At 41.9% G+C, this 17,603-nt stretch overlaps 3 protein-coding genes across 6 annotated transcripts in view; 2 read left to right on the top strand and 1 right to left on the bottom strand.

Moving 5' to 3' along the window:
- Positions 1-1,228, top strand: part of arfgef1 (ADP-ribosylation factor guanine nucleotide-exchange factor 1 (brefeldin A-inhibited)) — a 63,074-nt gene extending 61,846 nt beyond the window's left edge. For both annotated transcript variants that reach the window (XM_015955240.3, XM_015955239.3), the window contains one exon: positions 51-1,228. In XM_015955240.3, the coding sequence (XP_015810726.3) occupies positions 51-272 (222 nt within the window). In that variant the 3' untranslated portion in view covers positions 273-1,228. The remainder of the gene's footprint in view (positions 1-50) is intronic.
- LOC107382898 (centrosome and spindle pole-associated protein 1) lies at positions 757-11,461 on the bottom strand. Of its 3 annotated transcripts, XM_070553193.1 has the most exons (26): positions 11,402-11,461; positions 10,874-10,948; positions 10,715-10,789; positions 10,556-10,653; positions 10,368-10,451; positions 10,197-10,298; positions 9,828-10,108; positions 9,658-9,747; positions 9,180-9,274; positions 7,859-7,955; positions 7,622-7,679; positions 7,155-7,483; positions 6,975-7,087; positions 6,724-6,805; positions 5,351-5,444; positions 5,138-5,273; positions 4,971-5,057; positions 4,824-4,894; positions 4,607-4,750; positions 4,311-4,544; positions 4,185-4,245; positions 3,997-4,114; positions 2,759-2,871; positions 1,875-1,961; positions 1,711-1,797; positions 757-1,592 (listed from the first exon to the last, which is right to left on the bottom strand). In XM_070553193.1, the coding sequence occupies exons 3-26, from the start codon at positions 10,755-10,757 to the stop codon at positions 1,414-1,416; spliced, it is 2,883 nt and encodes a 960-aa protein (XP_070409294.1). In that variant the 5' UTR covers positions 10,758-10,789; positions 10,874-10,948; positions 11,402-11,461; the 3' UTR covers positions 757-1,413. The 3 variants fall into 3 exon arrangements, with proteins under 3 accessions (XP_070409294.1, XP_070409295.1, XP_070409293.1); XM_070553194.1 differs by lacking the exon at positions 11,402-11,461 and having other exon boundaries at positions 10,534-10,653; positions 10,874-11,093; XM_070553192.1 differs by lacking the exon at positions 11,402-11,461 and having other exon boundaries at positions 10,874-11,092.
- A 201-nt stretch (positions 11,462-11,662) lies between these two features.
- cops5 (COP9 signalosome subunit 5) lies at positions 11,663-17,059 on the top strand. Its single transcript, XM_015955244.3, has 8 exons — positions 11,663-11,961; positions 12,104-12,338; positions 14,429-14,557; positions 14,835-14,900; positions 15,059-15,144; positions 15,225-15,336; positions 15,996-16,144; positions 16,808-17,059. Exons 1-8 carry the CDS (start codon positions 11,822-11,824, stop codon positions 16,896-16,898), a joined length of 1,008 nt encoding a protein of 335 aa, XP_015810730.1. The 5' UTR covers positions 11,663-11,821; the 3' UTR covers positions 16,899-17,059.
- The last annotated feature ends 544 nt before the right edge of the window (positions 17,060-17,603 follow it).

Genomic DNA, 17,603 nt, shown 5'->3' with positions numbered 1-17,603 from the left:
ATGGTGTTTTACCAGGAGAAGTCATTGATTTTCCCTCCTTCCTGTTGCAGTTCAAGGCCCACGCGTCCAGGTACTACCCCCTCCTGTGTGAGATCATGCAGTTCGACCTGATCCCCGAGCTCCGGGCCGTGCTGAGGAAGTTCTACCTGCGCATCGGCGTCGTCTTTCACATCGCACAGCTGCCTGAACCTGAAGCCCACCCCGATCGGGGGCGGGCGGAGCCAGAAACGGACACGGAGGTGGGGGAGGAGGCAGGGGAGGAGGCTCAATGAAGCTCCACTGAGGCCACGCCCCCTCCGCTGCTGCGCCGCCTCCTGGCTCCCTCTGTGTGCACGGTTTCCCTGAACATTAGACTGAAACAGCTGATCCTAGACCAGCTGTTCACACCCACTCCACACTAGGGTCCCAGATGGAATCCTCAGCATCACAAATTTGCACCCCGGCGTAGCGCTGCCTCCGCCGACTACTGACCGACAGGCGGCTCCTCGGATCTCTGACCTAAAGGAATATATTGCAACACGTGTGCTTCTTACTGTATATTTAAAAGTGAAGAATGAACGGTCTCAACCAGACGCAGAGCAGCGACCGCCACCCGCGTGTGACCGATCGCCTCTGGGATGAAACTCGTATGTACAGATCTGCCGCTGTGTAAAATAATCCTATAACACTAGATTATCTTTATTTTTTTGTTTGTTTTAATTTCTGGATTTGCTGCACTTGATCTCATTTTTTATTTTTATGCACTGGAGATTTAACTTTCTTTTTTTTTTTTTTTTGTTTATAATTTATTTGACTGCACCACCTCCGTATGTTTTGTCACGGAAGCAGACGGTGGAAAGTGAAGGGTTAAATTATTCCATTTTATGTGTTCTTAGGTTTTTAGACGTAACTTTGCTTTGAAAACTGGAAGACGAGGGAGCAAACTGATGCTAGCTGCTTTTGGAGTCACTTTTCCGTTTAGCTTTCACTCTTGTACAAAATCAAAATAATATATTTAATGTTTTTGTTTGTCTGAGCAGCAGAGAAGATGAGAAGGTGTTAGCTGTGCTTTAACGTATGAATGGGACGCACTCCTGCTCACGGATGTAGAAAACACAATGTATATGATACAGCAATGTAAAGTTTTCTATGTCGCAAAAGATTATGTACAACTTTCTGTACGATGCGTCGTCTGGCATTCTAATCAGGTTCTAGGTCAATAAAGTTTTTGAACTTGGTCGATTTGAAATGAGCAGCTTCGTCTCCTAATGATCAGTCGGGATATTCGTGAAAAAAACGAACGTTTAATGTTTTTAATAGAACAATCTGACAGGATTTATCTGCTACAAACAAACAAGTAAAAAACTAACAAAAAAAAGTGTTTTAAGATAAAGTAAGGATGTTTTAGTTTTGAGTGGAAGCGCCTTTAGACGCTTAGGTGACTCGCTGCGTCAGCCAGGGTAAAGCGCCCGACCTGATGCCTGGTTTCTGTCTGTGCGTCACATGTTTTACGGTGTCTGATGTTCCGGAGTGTGGCCAGGGCTCAGTGGAGACGGTTTCCATGGAGACGGGCCTCCTGCGGGTGAAGCGTGCAGACGGGACACCCAGCCTTGCTGTAGAGGACGGAGACACATTTTAGGGTTATTAGATTAAGATGAGATTAGCTTTCAGATTGTGTTGGAGGTGATTTCTGAGTTCTGCAGTAGTGATCAGTCGGTTAACTTATCTCACCTGATCTGCTGGGATCACAAAAGCCAGGCTGGTTTGTGGCTTTTGGTGGTTGATGGTTCTGACCTCGCTCCTCTGTAGAAAGCTCCTGTTTATAACACGACGAGATCCGTGACTAATCTGTGTTTGACTCTTAAAGTATTATTGTACTCATCAGGAGCATTCCTCGTAGGCTCGCTCCCTCCTCGGTGCCGTCCTCTCGCATCGCTCCTCTGTGGGTCGCGTTGCTCCCTGCTGGTAGACCCGGAGTTCACCTGCAGCACCAACATGAACATGATTATTTTGTTCATCTGCGTCAAAACTTTTTGAAACAAGTGAAGAAAAAAAACTTGATTGCTCCTTTTCCTGCCCTTGGCCTTTAAGCTGTTATCTCTGTACTATCACCACCCTGCAGCTGACACCGGCACCGTGCTTCCTGTTCTGGCACCAGACTTTTTAACTGGCACAGAGAGAAGCTCCAAACTGGTCCAGCTAGTGGAATGCATGAGCAGCAGATCCAAACCCCTGTCACTTTTATGGAAAAGAAAAATATCTGGGTGTGTTGTTGCCACGACGTGGGGACGATGATTGTGGTCTTCATGAATCTTGCCCAGCAGCAGTGACTCAACATCCTCAGAGACAGGCTCCGCCCCTCTCAGATCTGACAACTGCAGCTTTCTGATTTATTATTTATAGATAAAAGTTTGATGTGTGCTGGACGCTCCCCCTGCAGCCTTTCATCCTCTTGCTTCTGAATTTTCCTGAAAACTCGTGTCCCGGTCTGGGAACCCGTTCAGGGACGGCTTCTCGCCCGCTTGGATTTCGTTCACTGCTGCTGCTAAACGTGTCGCTGAGTGACAGATGGAAGCTTCTTCTGATCTAGAAATACTCAAGTCTTAGTAAGGAGGACTGATATTCTCCTGTTCCCTCGAATGAAAACATAGATCAATTATAAGAAACCAGAAGGTTCTATTAATCACTTTTACTCAAGTGAAAGACGATAAGTCTCCCATAAAATGAAGAAAATACATGTAAATATGTTAAGGCAGACACAAGGTTACGTATTTATTACCTCCTTGTTTAGATGGATTAAACTCGCTCTGCTTTTGTTTTTCAGCTCTTCTAGAGTCACGAGGATGACTCTCATCCTTCACAAATTCAAAGGCATCCATCCTGGGTGGTCTTCTGTGTGTAAGCAAAAAAATAATAAAGTAATCTGATTAACCCACAGGTGTATTTAAGTAGATGTCGGTAGTTCAGTGCTGCAGCTTTCTGCGTCAGACGTTTGTACCCAGAAAGATGCATGCAGATAAAACCAAATCAAACACCTTCCGAATCTTCAGAAATGCGCAGTTTAAACCTCTCGTTCACTCGTCATCTCAACACATCTGCAGTGGTCTCCAGTATGAATGAAAGCTTTGTGATTCGATCTGTGTGGGGAGAAATCTCTGGTGTTCCTGTTACAGGAAGTACAATTTGGAGGATGGGGAGAAGAAAACTGAAGGAATTTGCATCTTACTCAATATTTCCTGATATTTGGACATCTCGCCTCTGATTGGCTAACGGCAACATGATTCTACAACTGATTCCATTTGCTTTGCAACGCTGATGTTTCATCTCCACAAATAACACAAGTCTGAATGAGTTCTGCCATGTGGGGGAGTTGCTAATGCTAACTGTTTCTACTAGCCAAGATGTGCTCTGCTCTCTCCTGGATGCTATATTAACAACAGCCACCCCCGTTGTGAGTCCAAGAATGTTGACGTTAAATGTTGCATAGATCTGTGAGGCTTTTTCTAAGACCCCATGTTGGCGGCCAGTGCAAGAAATAGGGGTAGACTATTTTCACATGTAGCCTGTATGTGATTTAAAAACGTAAAAAGTAAAAATCTCTTTCTCTGTGAAGCTGGACTTTAAAAGGCGGGTAGTTCTTGCAGAAGCGCATTTTGCACGATTCCCTTATGTGAGAGGTCATCAGAGATCTTTCTGCCCACAGAGTGCTGGAGATGGACACCAGCCCCCCTCGACCCTACATGGATAAGCGATAACGGATGGATCATCAGAGGATGAGAAGTGGAGTTACAGCTAATCTGGAGAAATCTTCAAAATAACTTGTGATCTGTTCAGTCTTTCAGTGTGTGATGGGGTTGACTCTTAGCTGCTACCACATCGAGGCTCAATACGATCCACGTGGATTTGAATTCCACATCTCACCGCTGCTTTCAGTCATTCATTCATTCAGGCCGTTGAAACACAAGGTGTGAAAATGTATAACTTGTAAGGTGAAACGTGAAACTGTCCCTGGAATACCTGTCCAGGTGAGGGTGGGCGATCGCTGTCCGATTCATCTGAAGCTCCAGCTGATTCTGCTTTTTCCTCAGACAGTTACGGAGAGCTGAAAGCTCTCTGATCACTTCCTGCTGGCCATCTTTAGAATGAAAGGCGTTAATGATTGTGGCATCATGATTATGAGAAGACGCGGTCTGGCTAAATCGTACCGTAAAGTGTTGGGACTTTGGATGTAGCTCGTTGGACATGTGGGGCTGACACAGAGCGGCCCTGAGAAAAATAAAAGCATTTATAATGTTCTACATACTCTCTGCCAGGGGGGGACGGGGACGTACAGCTCTGGAAGAAAGTTGGTTGATCTCAGTCGAAGGCCTTGACGGCAGAAGAAGCAACGTTGGAATCGGAGGAGACGGCTCTCTCTGCAAGGATTGCTGCGCCTCATAAGTCTGATGTGAGGTCTTCTCCTTTTCCTCCTTGGCACTCTCAGGCACTCTCTCTTTTGAGGTTCTCTTGACCTCCGCTTTGTGAGGAGTCGTGGCTTCCTGGGTCATCATGTTCCGCAAGTTTTCCTGCAACATCGCAACAACATGAGGCGAACCCACGACAAAGACCTGTTGAACAAACTCCCCACCTGAGCTTCCCGCTGTCTCCTTTGCTCCTCTTCGTATTGCTGCTGCATGCGAGCCCTCTCCTTGGCCAGCTTCTCCTCCTCTTTCTCCTCTCTAATCCTGATCTTCTCCCGCTCCTCTGCCTGCCTTCTCTTCTGTTCTTCTATCTGTTCAAACGTTACAGTGAGATCTGTGTGTGTGTGTCCTAACCCTAAAACAAATGTCATTAAGATGATCTACCTGGCGCTTCAGCTCCTCCTTGTACCTCTCCTTGGCGGAGAGCTGCTGCGATGGTGAAGGATGACTAGAGTCTGCAAGAGGTAGAACGGACATAAAGAAAAAAGAAAATGCAGCCGACTCGTCTCAGCTTGAAGAGGAAAACTCCACCTGCAAGTCGGTGAGAAAAAGGAACCTCGGCTTCATTTGCAGCTGACATTTTGTTATTATTGATCCGGTGCATTTGTCTGAGGTCACCTAAAATAAAAGAAAAACTCGTGTACGACGTGCTGTAATCCGACATGTTTCATTCATTTCATTAAAAGAAGTTCACTTACTAACAAGGTCTCCATTTTGGTCTACAATAGGAGCCCCTCCTCCACCCCTTCCCCAGGGGTCGTAGGCCATCATCGCAGCCTCCAACTTTGCATATCGCTCCTCCTCTCTTCTTTTCTGCTCCTCTCTTTCTTTGATCTGGACAACAACAAAAACCACCGTGCACCTCCTCAAACCATCAACGCTAAAAAGGATCTTCAGATGTAACAGTTCACCTGCTGCTTGAGTGCTTCTTGGTAGCTCAGGACACTCTCTCTCCTCGGATTGGGCCGGTCCACGTGAAGCCCTTCGGCAGCAAAAGGAAACGCTCTGAAAGCAGACAAAGTAAGAAGTTGAGTAGTAAATAAAGCTCAAAGCAAACAAAATCACATCAAAATTAAAACAAGACTAAATCCAAAGAATTCAAGATAGTTGAAAACAAAAATGAGTAAAAAAGATCATTGTGTAGTATTGTATACACAGTACAGGCCAAAAGTTTGGACACACCTTCTCATTCTATGGGTTTTCTTTATTTTCATGGCCATGACCGTTTGCAAAGGGGCCAACGAGTGCTAAACACCTCTGGGAACTCCTTTAAGACTGTTGGAAAACCATTTCAGGTGACTGAAGCTCAGCAGGAGAATGCCAAGAGGGTGTAGAGCAGTAATCAGTGTAAAGGGTGGCTATTTGAAGAAAATAGAATATAAAACATGTTTTCAGTTATTTCACCTTATTTGGTTAAGTACATAACTCCACATTTGTTCAATAGTTTTGATGCCTTCAGTGAAAATCTACCAATGTAAATGATCATGAAAATCTAGAAAACACAGTGAATAAGACAGGTGTGTCCATACCTTTGGTCTACTGTGTATACTATTGTATGTAGCACCATGTCTTTATTTCTGCATTCTCAGTCACTTTTGTACTATTTTGCTATCTGACTGAGCTGTAGAATCAATAAAGCCTAATTTTATCTTAGCTTAGCTTATCTTGTCTTAAACCAATTAATAAAGATCGTTAAAAACAAATAAAAAAATAATTATACGAATGAATAAAGATCATTTAAGAGCAAGTCACCCCCAAATCAACTTTGTTTTTCTGATAAACTACATGAATGTGTGTGTAATCGTGCTGCAGACACGTGTCGTCAATAGTTTTGCACTTTATTTCATTTTAGTTCAAATTTTCATATTCTGCCTAAAACTGTCAGTGTTGTGCCGTTGTCAGGTAAAATTTCTGCACTGCATTTAAATTTAAATCTGCCATCGCTATTGGCTAAGTGGTACCCTAGAACGTTAGCTGGTACCATATGATGTCACAATTTCTTTGTGAGCCTGTGTGTGTATTTGTTACCGGCTCCGCCCTCTCGGACTGCTAGGCAACAGCATTTGTTGCATTTTTCAAACAGGAAGCGGGAGTTGAGTAAGAATCTGGTAGGGGGTGACTTGCTCTTTAACAACAAATGAAAATCATAATTTACGACACAAAAGCTTTTTAGATGTACAGTTTTCTGTCAGGAGGGACATCTTTGGGAGAAAAATATATGTCCAAAACATGAATTCTTCACATTTTATCTTAGTAAGTAAAAGGGGCTGAGAGGGAAACGTACTCATTGGCGCTGACAGGAAGTGGCTGCATTTGGGAAGTAATGTCAAAAGTCCCAGGCTGCTCAGCCTCATAGAGCAGATTATCTAATGGGAAGATTCACAGCAAGTTAGTTCAGCTCTGACACGTGATGGGATTTAAGTCCGCTGCAGTGAAGATTTAATTCAGTTATAAAGAAATTACTGAATTAAGAGGTTAAATATTTCAAGTCATCTGAGTTCTGAAAAGAAATGAGACTTAAGCGATAATCTGTACTCTGATTTTGGGGCGGATGAGAATCAAATGAGTTCCTGTTGCCATAGTGATGAGATGCATCATATGGATCGTGGATGGCGTCTGGAATAACAGGAAGAAGAACGGGAGCGCTTCTGAAAAATAAAACCACAGTGAATGAGCAATGATGTTAAGTTACAACAGAATGTCACTCTGATCCACCTTGGGACGATCACGTCTGGTGTTCTTGTGACATTCCCGTGATAATCCTGGTTAAAATAGTCAAACGGTGCGCCTCCTGGAGTTTTCCGCATCCTAAAACCAGGCACAGCGTTCCCCGGCTGCTGACTGAACGCTGAGCCAAAGTCCACCTGGGAACACCCTCGAGGAGCTCTGTTACTCCCCGTGTTCTCACGAGGCTTTTCATCTCCCCATCTTGGATTACAGTCTCTCCTCGCCACATCCAGATGTGTTCCAGACCTGTGAGGAACATCCCGTCTCAGGTTTTCATGCTGCTGACACGCAGCTCCAAACTGCTGGATTCGTTCAGGCTAGACAAGCAACATCAACAAAAACAACAAATAAAGCATAAGATTTAGCAATACTGTAATTTTGGAGCAATGTTCAAGATTAAAATAAGCAATATGTTTTGAAAAATTAAAAATGTTCCTTGAATGCAACTGTACTACCTGTTTCTCTGGGTCTGTGGCACCAGTAGCAGCCACCTTTAGCTCAAGCCTCTTCTCTCTGGGAACAAGAGGGTGCTACAAATGTGCAAGCTGCAGAAACTCCTGTTTTAATTCAGTCATTCCTTTACATTTTACACATTAACTTTGCTGATTAAGTCCCAAACACGTCATAAGGGCTGGGGTTAATGCGCACTCAGAATTAACCCCAAACTGATTTTTCTATCATTAAAGACTCACTTTAGCTTGTTTCCCTTTTGTTCAGCCATTTGTAGAAGCAGCTCCTGCTTGTACTGCTCTTTTTTCATCTGGGTCACCGTCCGATCTTCTGCTGCTCCTGCATTACAGATAAAAAAAGACACAAAACACTCTAAAAAATGAAATGTTGAAGTTACTTAAAGCAGAAACCTGGAGGTTTTTTGTCAGAGGTCACCATATAGAGGCGCAACGGCTGGAAGCAACGCATCAGTCTAGGTGGGCCACACACTCAAGCTCTGTGATTGACATCTGTATGGAATCGGATGTCTGGCGCTATTGGCTAATGCTGTCAAAAAAAGACTGATAACCCCATATTATATCACAGCACAGGGTGAGATTATAATGCCGGGTCTACACAGGATGCATCAGCGGTGCAGAACAGCAGCGGGACGGTTTACTTGTGTGAGTCTCCGCGAAATCACAAAATCCCTCGAAACTTCAAAGGTCGTGGTTGGCTTATGCCGTCTGCCATTTACCCAAAAACAAGATGGAGATCACTTGTGATGTGCTATATAAAGCTGTGCCTCTTCGCTACTGGGGTTAAAGATATAAAAAACAATTTGTTGCACTTCACGAAAGATCTTGGGAGTAGATGACACAGATATGAAATCGCATCGCTGCAATAGTCTTTTATTTTGAAAATCACCTGATGTTTTACACTGAAACGGTGTATGATTTCCTGTCTAGTTAATTGTGGACGTTGATGTGTCCCTAAAGCGGCTCGTGGCAAGAATAGAACCCAAACCCAACTAGCGGCGTGGTGCGGTGCGGCGTGGTGCGGTGTGGCGTGGCGTGGCGTGGTGCGGTGCGGCGTGGTGCGGTGTGGCGTGGCGCTTCTAGGATGCGCCTGAAATGTTCCATGCCACGGCCAGTCTGAATCCGCCCTATGGACTATAATGGATTCATTTTGAAGCAGTGACATTCCACTGCCATTCCGCGCTGCTGGTGCTTCCAGTGTGAACCCAGCTTTCTGGATTTCTAAAAATCATTCACAATTCCTGAAAAGGGGGAAGTCTCTGGATTGTTGCTTTATCCAAGTTATCTCATCTGGTTCCTCTAAACCTAGATGGCTACATGTAAAAAGAGTAGCCTACATTATCATGTTAAAGTAAACGTATAATACTCTTTACATTTAAGCAACTAGGTTTAGTGGAAGCAGATGACATAACTTGGTCAAGTAAATTTTCTTTTTTAGAGTGTACAAGTACTGAGTCTCGCTTTTAAATTGGATTTAAGCAAGGGATTTCATCAACTATCTAGTAAATCACAAAAGCAATTTAGAAAGAGTGAATTTTTTCTTTACCAATTATGAGTCCAGTTGCAAACTCAGCCTCATCCTTCCTGGTAGCAGATGTTGATCTTACAGCTGTTCTCATCTCGTCTGGAGTTTCTTTTGTGCTGCAGATCCACAACCAAAATGAGACTTCACAGGAATCCCGCGTCTAACACACATCAGAGCCACACCCAGCTCTGATTTAACACCACGCAGCTAACAATCTGCCTGCAGAGAGTCCTGCGCTATAACTCAGCTGAGTTAATCGTTTTTCTCTCCAATCAATACAGCTCCTCTGACTGAGCCAGGATGTGCGGTGGTTGGCCTGCAGCGGGACCAAGACCCACTCTCCATGTGGGAACAGATCATTGACAGGAACTTAACTTAATAGCCTAAAACTGTGACAGGAACATGAAAAAGTAGGTCAGCAAAGTGCTGACCTACTAGACAAAAGGGATTATTTCATGTTCATGGTGCAAATTGAACTTAAGAGATTCATTCTTCTTACTGCGACTTTAAGATCCCATCGGTGTTGCTTGGATCATGTGGTGCTGAGGTCTTTATCTCCTCCAAGTCCTGCACAGCTCTGCATTTAAAGCTGAGAAAACAAAAGAGCTCAGAGATGAAAATAAACCAACCGGCACCACTTTCTGGAGTTTTAAATGATCCTAGAAAGACCTGTTCATTCTGGGTTTCCTTGTTTTCTTCTTCTTCTTCTTGTGCTCCTTATCATGCCTCCTCCTATATCTGAAATCAAAGTCCTCCTCATCTTCTTCTGAGCTTGTTTCCTCATTAAGCTTTTCTGACTTACGGAGTTGCCATCTCCTTTGTCTTCTACAACATCCTCCTTCAGTCAGAGTGGCAGCATCTCTACAGGATGCAGATTGCTCCTTGTGAAGAGGTGGAGGAGGTGAGTTTGTTTGAGTACTGAGGAAGGGCGAAGGAGAGCCTTGCGAAGCCTGGTTAGGGATAATTTAGGGAAAATAATCAGTTTGAAGAAGTTTTTAACACATTTTGTGGCAGAAAGGCTGAAAACATGTTTTTCGCCTTTGAGGAGATCGGAGGTGTTCCTCTCTTGGACCTTCTCTTCTGAGCTTGCTCCTGGAGGAAGATGTTGTATTCTTTTTTCCTCTCTTCTCGTAGTCTGCCCTGTGAGAGAGTCACACATGTAACTAAATTTTTAAAATGTGCATGTGCACACAAAACATGCACACACACCTTTATTGATGCTCTCTCGTTGATGGGTAAGGAAAGACCCTGGTGCTCCAGCACCTGGGGCTCACAATTTCTGAAATTATATATCTAGAAGAAGAACAGTGCGGATGATGAAATGGTAAAAAAAAAAAAAGATGGTGACTCTAAAGCTGTTTTAAGATTTCTTTACATTTTTGAGTACATCACCAGACCTTAGCAACACAATCTTTGTTGTCCAGTTGCAGCTCCTGTAGATGTTTCTGCTTGTTTTTTTCATAATCACTTCCCAGCCGCAAACTCATGTCCAAACCTGACAAATAAAATACTTTAAAACACTAAAACCCCACCCCCCAAAAAATGCTCTGCGTTACCTCTGTCTGGGTGCGATGCAGGCGCTGTTGATGCTGGACTCATACTAAAGTCTCATTTACTGAACATCATTATTCCTTGGTTGGAAAAGAAATCCACACAGCAAAATTACTGATTTGTTCATTACCTGAGGTGATTTGAAAGTATAGATGTTTACTCACCCAGCTGCTGCGTGGCATTTTAAGGTGACTTTTCTGTGTTTTGCTCCTTTAAGATCTTCCCATCTTACCATTGACCTACATAAGTATATCAGAAGTATAGAAGGTCCAAATTATTCTAAACTTGCAACCATGGAAGGAAAGACGCTAATATGTTTTATCCGCATCTAAAACCCAAACAAACGCTCATCCGGAAGCACTGCACAAAGTGCGTTGCTAGGGGCAACCATGACACAAAAGATAACCCCAGGAGGCTAACTAACGCTGCTAATACAAAATTGTAAACAAATGTGTCACGCATATAGTCTGAAATTAATTTAGAATTTATTATTTTACTTTTTTACACCCGTGAACACGTTTTATTTAAACCGCAAGTTTACTCACAGCTAAGCTAATAGTAAATATTTTTAGGAGCTGGTTTATATTTAATACATTTCCTGAAATATTTAACAGTAGTTCGGGTTATTTTAATTAATGAACTGACGCAGTTTCTAAAGAAGCGTGAAGAAAAAAAGGGTGTCAGAAACAAACCTGCACATACAAAATCCGCCGCTAGATGTCAGTGCGTCATTAAGTGACTCAACAATAGACCTAACTCTCTGTGGGTGAAACCATCTCTCAGAGGGGTGTTTACACTTACACAAACTGTAACTAAATACCTAAAATCCGCTTTGTTACATATTTAATTTCCACACATGATACAGTATCAATCTTGAAATTATGTACAATGTTTTAAAATGTTCAAGAAAGGATTCAGTTTAAATATTGCAACCAAAGGAAACGTCAAACCTGGGAATTGGTATTGTTCACTGTCATGGCTTCCTGAGCGAGCGGTTGTTGGGGCCTAAATCATCTACGCTGAAATATCGCTTTTCTTCGTTCATTTGACTGGGAATTTAAGGGCTTAAATACTGTTTTTTATTATTATAATTATTTTAGCCCGATTAAATCATGATGACCGGCAACAGCACGGCTCAGAAAACATGGGAGCTGTCTAACAGAATGCAGGAAGTCCAGAGCATCGATGAAATTTACAAATATGACAAAAAGCAACAACAAGAAATCCTCGCTGCGAAGCCATGGACAAAGGAGTGGGTTAAATACGGAAACGAATGATGAATTTTCAAACACTTAGTCTTCTGTTGTGATATTTAGGTGTACTTAAAGCAATAGTTCGTTTTTTAGTTATGCCTCTTGTTTGTTTATTAACTGTGCTTCTTCTAACTCCCTCAGTCACCACTACTTCAAATACTGCAAGATCTCAGCTCTGGCCCTGTTAAAGATGGTGATGCACGCCAGGTCTGGTGGAAACCTGGAGGTGATGGGTCTCATGCTGGGAAAGGTGGATGGAGAAACCATGATCATCATGGACAGCTTTGCTCTGCCAGTGGAGGGGACAGAGACCAGAGTCAACGCGCAGGCTGCAGCTTATGAATACATGGCTGCCTACATAGAAAATGCCAAACAGGTAAAATCAAAGCCTGCATGTTGCTTCCTGTGGCGATACACTTCATTTTACATGGGTATAGACATTTTAGAATATTTTTAATTGTGTTTTAACGATACAATGTTAGATTTACCTGTAGCTGTCTTTATGGATCCACATGCAATCAGACGAGAATAAGCAAAGAACACACATGCAGTGGTGCTCTCAGAAAGGTTTTAATGGGGGGCCAGTGAAAATTTTGGGGCAGCACACCCCATTAGTGGAGTTTATCCTGTTGCCATTGAATGCTCCTTCACCTAAAATCTGTTAGTTTCGTTGACAAAATAGTTTTAGGGTTGTTATTTTTGTGACAAATTAATTTTTGTGAACAAAAACTAAAATGTATTACTTCTATAAAGACTAAATTATGACTAACATTGATTGACGCATTACTTGATGAATAAGATGACAACAAAATTTGACTGTAACTAGGGCTGCAACAACAAATCGATAAAAATCGATGAAGAACTGCATTGGCAAGCATGGCCAAAAATGTATTTGGAATTCAGTAGTTTTATAAAACAGGTAACATAAAAACTCAAGCAGGTAACTTTCAGAATGTTCCTTTGGGGCGTTTTAAAGCATCTACCACACACACACAGACACACACACACACACATTCATAATAACCATGTGCCATTGTTATTTAGGGTGGTCGCTTTCTTTTATCTGACTAGAAATAAATTTACAGGAAGTTGTTAGTGACATTTAAAGAGCAAGTCACCCCTTACAAGAAGCGTACTTCACTCCCACTTCATGTTTGAAAAATGCAACAAATGCTGTTGCCTAGCAGACCGAGAGGGTGGAGCCACTAACAAATACACACACTCATGACATTGTGACATCATAATGTACCAGTTTACATCATAGCATACCTCTTAGCCAATAGCGGTGGCAGATTTAAATTCAAATGCAGTGCAGAGTTTTTACCTGACAACGGCACAACACTGACAGTTTCAGGCAGAAAATTTAAATTTTTACTAAAATGCACTAAAGTGCAAAACTATTGACTACACGTGTCTACAACACGATTAGACAAGCATTTATATAGTTTATCAGGAAAAAATAATTGATTTGGGGGTGACTTGCTCTTTAACCTTTATTCTTTTTTATTTAAAAAGAATAACAACAATTAATTATTTATAATGACATTTTTATCATAACTCGACTAATTCCCAGGAATCTATCGAAGGCAACAGGCGTGTGTAAATTAAAAATGTTTTTCTAATAAACAAGTTGGCTCCTTTGTTTAATTAGCAATGGACCGATATGAAATTTTTGGGCCGATACCGATAATAATAATATCACTGTTATGGCCGATAACCAAACGTCGATACCGATATACTGAAATTAATGCTTCTGAAATCAGCAGAATTTGTATAGTCTGAAAATTATTAAAGCTGAATTTATGTTATTATGTACACACAACACACACATTTATGCTTCTGAGATGATTACAACCACTGTCACATGACTAAACAAACACACATCATCCCCCTCACCCTCTGAAACAGATAAACAAGTGGAAACAAGATGGAAAAAATATCAGTTGTTAATATTGGCCTGGTTTTATTTATCGGACGATAACGATATGTTAAAAAATGACTAACATCGGCTGATATTGATGCCAATATGTTGTGCATCCCTAATGTCAACAATTAGATTTAAAACAATATTACTGCTTATTTCTATTTGTATTTGGCAGAATGTTAATTATGAGTGTGAGTGCAATTGTACAGAAGCTCTACGATGCACATTACAAATGCATTGTGTTGGAGTTGGAGCTGGGTGCTGAATTGCTCTGTGTTTTTGCCGTGGTGAATTTCATGCTGGAGTAATAAAACAAAACGTGTGCATCAACTGTTTCTACTACTCCACTAGGGTGTGATAAATGATTTATTTTTCCCTTTTTCCATCGTTTTGAACCGTTTTTTAGGATAAATCTGTTGTTTCTCTAGAAATAATCTTCAGTTTGAAACAGTTTGGAGTATTATATTAACTAGTAGGGAAGCAGTCCTTTTATAAAAATGTTTGTGTCGTATTAAATCTGTACCATCGGTCTCATCTGGTAGGTTGGTCGGTTGGAGAACGCCATTGGCTGGTACCACAGTCACCCCGGCTACGGATGCTGGCTCTCCGGCATAGACGTCAGCACTCAGATGCTCAACCAGCAGTTTCAGGAACCTTTTGTTGCAGTTGTGGTGAGGCAGGAAACGCCACTTTTTTGTTTCTTCAAACAAATAAACATGAATGTTTATGTCACTGAGAAGATGTATGAGTTGTAGCTTTCTGTGTTGTGTTGATGCAAACATGGACACTTCATTTGGTGCAGCGGCTCTTGGCTGCCAGCGGCATCACATAATTAAGTGTGTGTGTTCTGTGCTGTGACAGCTCCGGTGGTCAGGTTTGAGTGGTCCCCGGAGGCTTTCGTGACCTCTGACCCTGTTTTCCTGCTCTACTGTATCTCTCTCTCCACAGATCGACCCAACCCGGACTATTTCCGCAGGGAAAGTCAACCTCGGTGCCTTTAGAACATACCCAAAGGTAGAGGAAAAGAGTCGGGCAAATTATGTGTTTAACGTTTTTGGGACACAAAACACGGGTGTGCTGTTACAATAAGTTTCAATTAATGCTAATCGTTTTAAATTTAAATCTGTTCACTTTGGTTTTTAATTTAAAAAGTCTTTTCTCTTCACTTTCAGGGTTACAAGCCTCCAGACGAGGGACCGTCAGAGTACCAGACAATTCCTCTGAACAAGATTGAAGATTTTGGCGTCCACTGTAAACAGTGAGGAGCTGTAGAATAAAATCATTGCATTAAGGTCACTTTAACTTTGTGAAACTCCTTATTATTTATTTCTTTTGTAGGTATTACGCCTTGGAGGTAACCTACTTTAAGTCATCCCTTGACAGAAAACTCCTGGAGCTCCTCTGGAACAAATACTGGGTTAATACCTTAAGTTCCTCCAGCCTCCTGACGGTATGTAAACAAGCTCAAAAATCAAAATGTGCACTAATTGTTTGGCATTTTGATTTATGGTTAATTATTACACTATAACTCATTCAGACATGCGCTCAGCAGCTTGAGATGTTGTGATTTATTGCTGCAGAATAGCTAAGCCTCCTTGTTTATTAGTGTTAGTAATAAGCTTAATGTGGACTTTTGTAACGAAGATGAGTAGGAAAGTTAGGCGCTCTCCCGAGACTGATGTGAATTTGCATGGTGGCTCTGTCCTGAACGGGAATAAATATGTCAGGCTTGAACAAACGGTGAGTTTTGGGGGATTCTGGGTGAGGATGAATTGACTAGATGTCAGGAACGAGCTGCTCCACGGGCGACAGGCTTTGTCAGGAGCTATAGTCACCCTGCAAGGTCCCCGTGTCACTATTAAACGCAGCCTCACCTTAAGTCAACATTTCAGTCATTCACCACCAAAGTGTCCCAGCAGCCTGTCGGACAGATTTGTTAGCCTCCTGCAAAAAAAAAAAAAATCCTATGTAGAAAAATCTTTTGCTGGCAAATTGTGCATGAATTGGTTTCTGTGTGTGTGTGTGTGTGTGTGTGTGTGTGTGTGTGTGTGTGTGTGTGTGTGTGCGCATGTGTGCGTGCGTGCGCGCGCGTGTGTGTGTGATGATCAGAACTCGGACTACACCACAGGCCAGGTGTTTGACCTGTCGGAGAAGCTGGAGCAGTCCGAGGCCCAGCTTGGCAGAGGCAGCTTCATGCTCGGCTTAGACACACACGACAGGAAGTCCGAGGACAAACTGGCCAAAGCGACACGAGACAGGTAGCTGGATAGGGCTAGACAGTTCAAATCAAATGTTAACTAGTTTATTTTGTCATCACATGGATCATTTACATGGGCTCTTCAAGGTTCGTGGTTCATAGGATCACATTGATTGATTTTATTATTTTAACTGTGACTTCTGGCATTAGTCCACTGAAGTCTTTTTCACAGAATGACATAAAATCTGTTATTTACTTTTGTAAACTTTCAGATTTTAATTAAAGCCCTTTTTAGGCTTATTAATATTATCTATTATTTATGAACCATTTAAGTCACAATTCTGATTAAATCAACAGTTCAATTTTTTCTAATTCTAGACAAAAATCAGTTTTTGAAGCAAATGGTTTTTTATTTATATTGGGCCATACTCAGATTAAAAATATGCATTTGACACTTAATTAAATTAAGCACATAATTCAGATTTTTCATTAGAACTGTATTATTGTCTAATGTACCTTTCTTTATTTTTGTGTCAAAAATTTGTTTCTTTGCTTTTTTCCACAGAATTAATTATCAACAAAATATCAGGAGAAAAATTCAGACTTTAAAATTCAAAACAAACTTTACTGAAGCTCTGTTTTGTCTTTATAATGTTTTCTAACACCAGCAGAGATGTTTTATCTCTGTGTCGCACTAATTTTTTGTTTTTCTGTTTCTTTTTAGCTGCAAGACGACCATAGAGGCGATTCACGGTCTGATGTCTCAAGTCATAAAGGATAAGCTCTTTAATCAGATCAACACTTCCTCCAATTAAAGCTCCACCCGGAGCCAATGTGTTAGTTTTACATGGGATGTCTTTACTGTGCATGCATCCACTGTTTAACTCTGCACCATTTCTCTTTGAAGTGATTTTTGTTTGTCCGAGAAGTGGCCAAGATCGCGACAATGCAAGCAAAAAATAAAATATTAAGTGCAGATTGTGTCAGTGATTCATAATTTTTATTTGTTCATATGTTTTTTTTTGTTGTTGCAGGCTCAGCTCACTATCCAAAATGAATTAGATGGATTTTATTATTGTTTCTTTATAAGATTTTGCCTTTGAACAGTTATTTTTCCTCACATTTCTCTGCAGCTGAACATTTAAATAACACACTGTGGTCACATTTATGTCCTAGCCCTGCTGCAGGCGATCATTGCTTGTCATAGCATTACATAGTGGAACAACAAACTCAACCTCCTGCACAGGCTCAGCGGGAATCTGCTGCCATGAGTGGGTTGTCGCTGGCGTCACTTTCCCGTGCAGCTCGGCGGGCGGCGTGCTGGCAGAGTGGTTGGGGAGGCAGGTTGCTGCGAGGCTGTGATGCAGCACAGAGACAGAAGCCTCAGACACAGAAGTCCATTCACCCAACGTGTCTGCTCTCCATCGAAGCAGACACTCACCGAGTCTGCCTTTTATTCTAACTGACAGCTGCTCTGGTCTGGCTTTGTGTCATGTCTTGTTTTTTTGGTATTGTAATGG

Source organism: Nothobranchius furzeri, chromosome 7 (genome assembly GCF_043380555.1).
Source record: "Nothobranchius furzeri strain GRZ-AD chromosome 7, NfurGRZ-RIMD1, whole genome shotgun sequence".
NCBI lineage: Eukaryota > Metazoa > Chordata > Actinopteri > Cyprinodontiformes > Nothobranchiidae > Nothobranchius > Nothobranchius furzeri.
The sequence above is the reverse complement of the archived record's forward strand: the minus strand, read 5'-3'. Positions and strand labels throughout refer to the sequence as shown.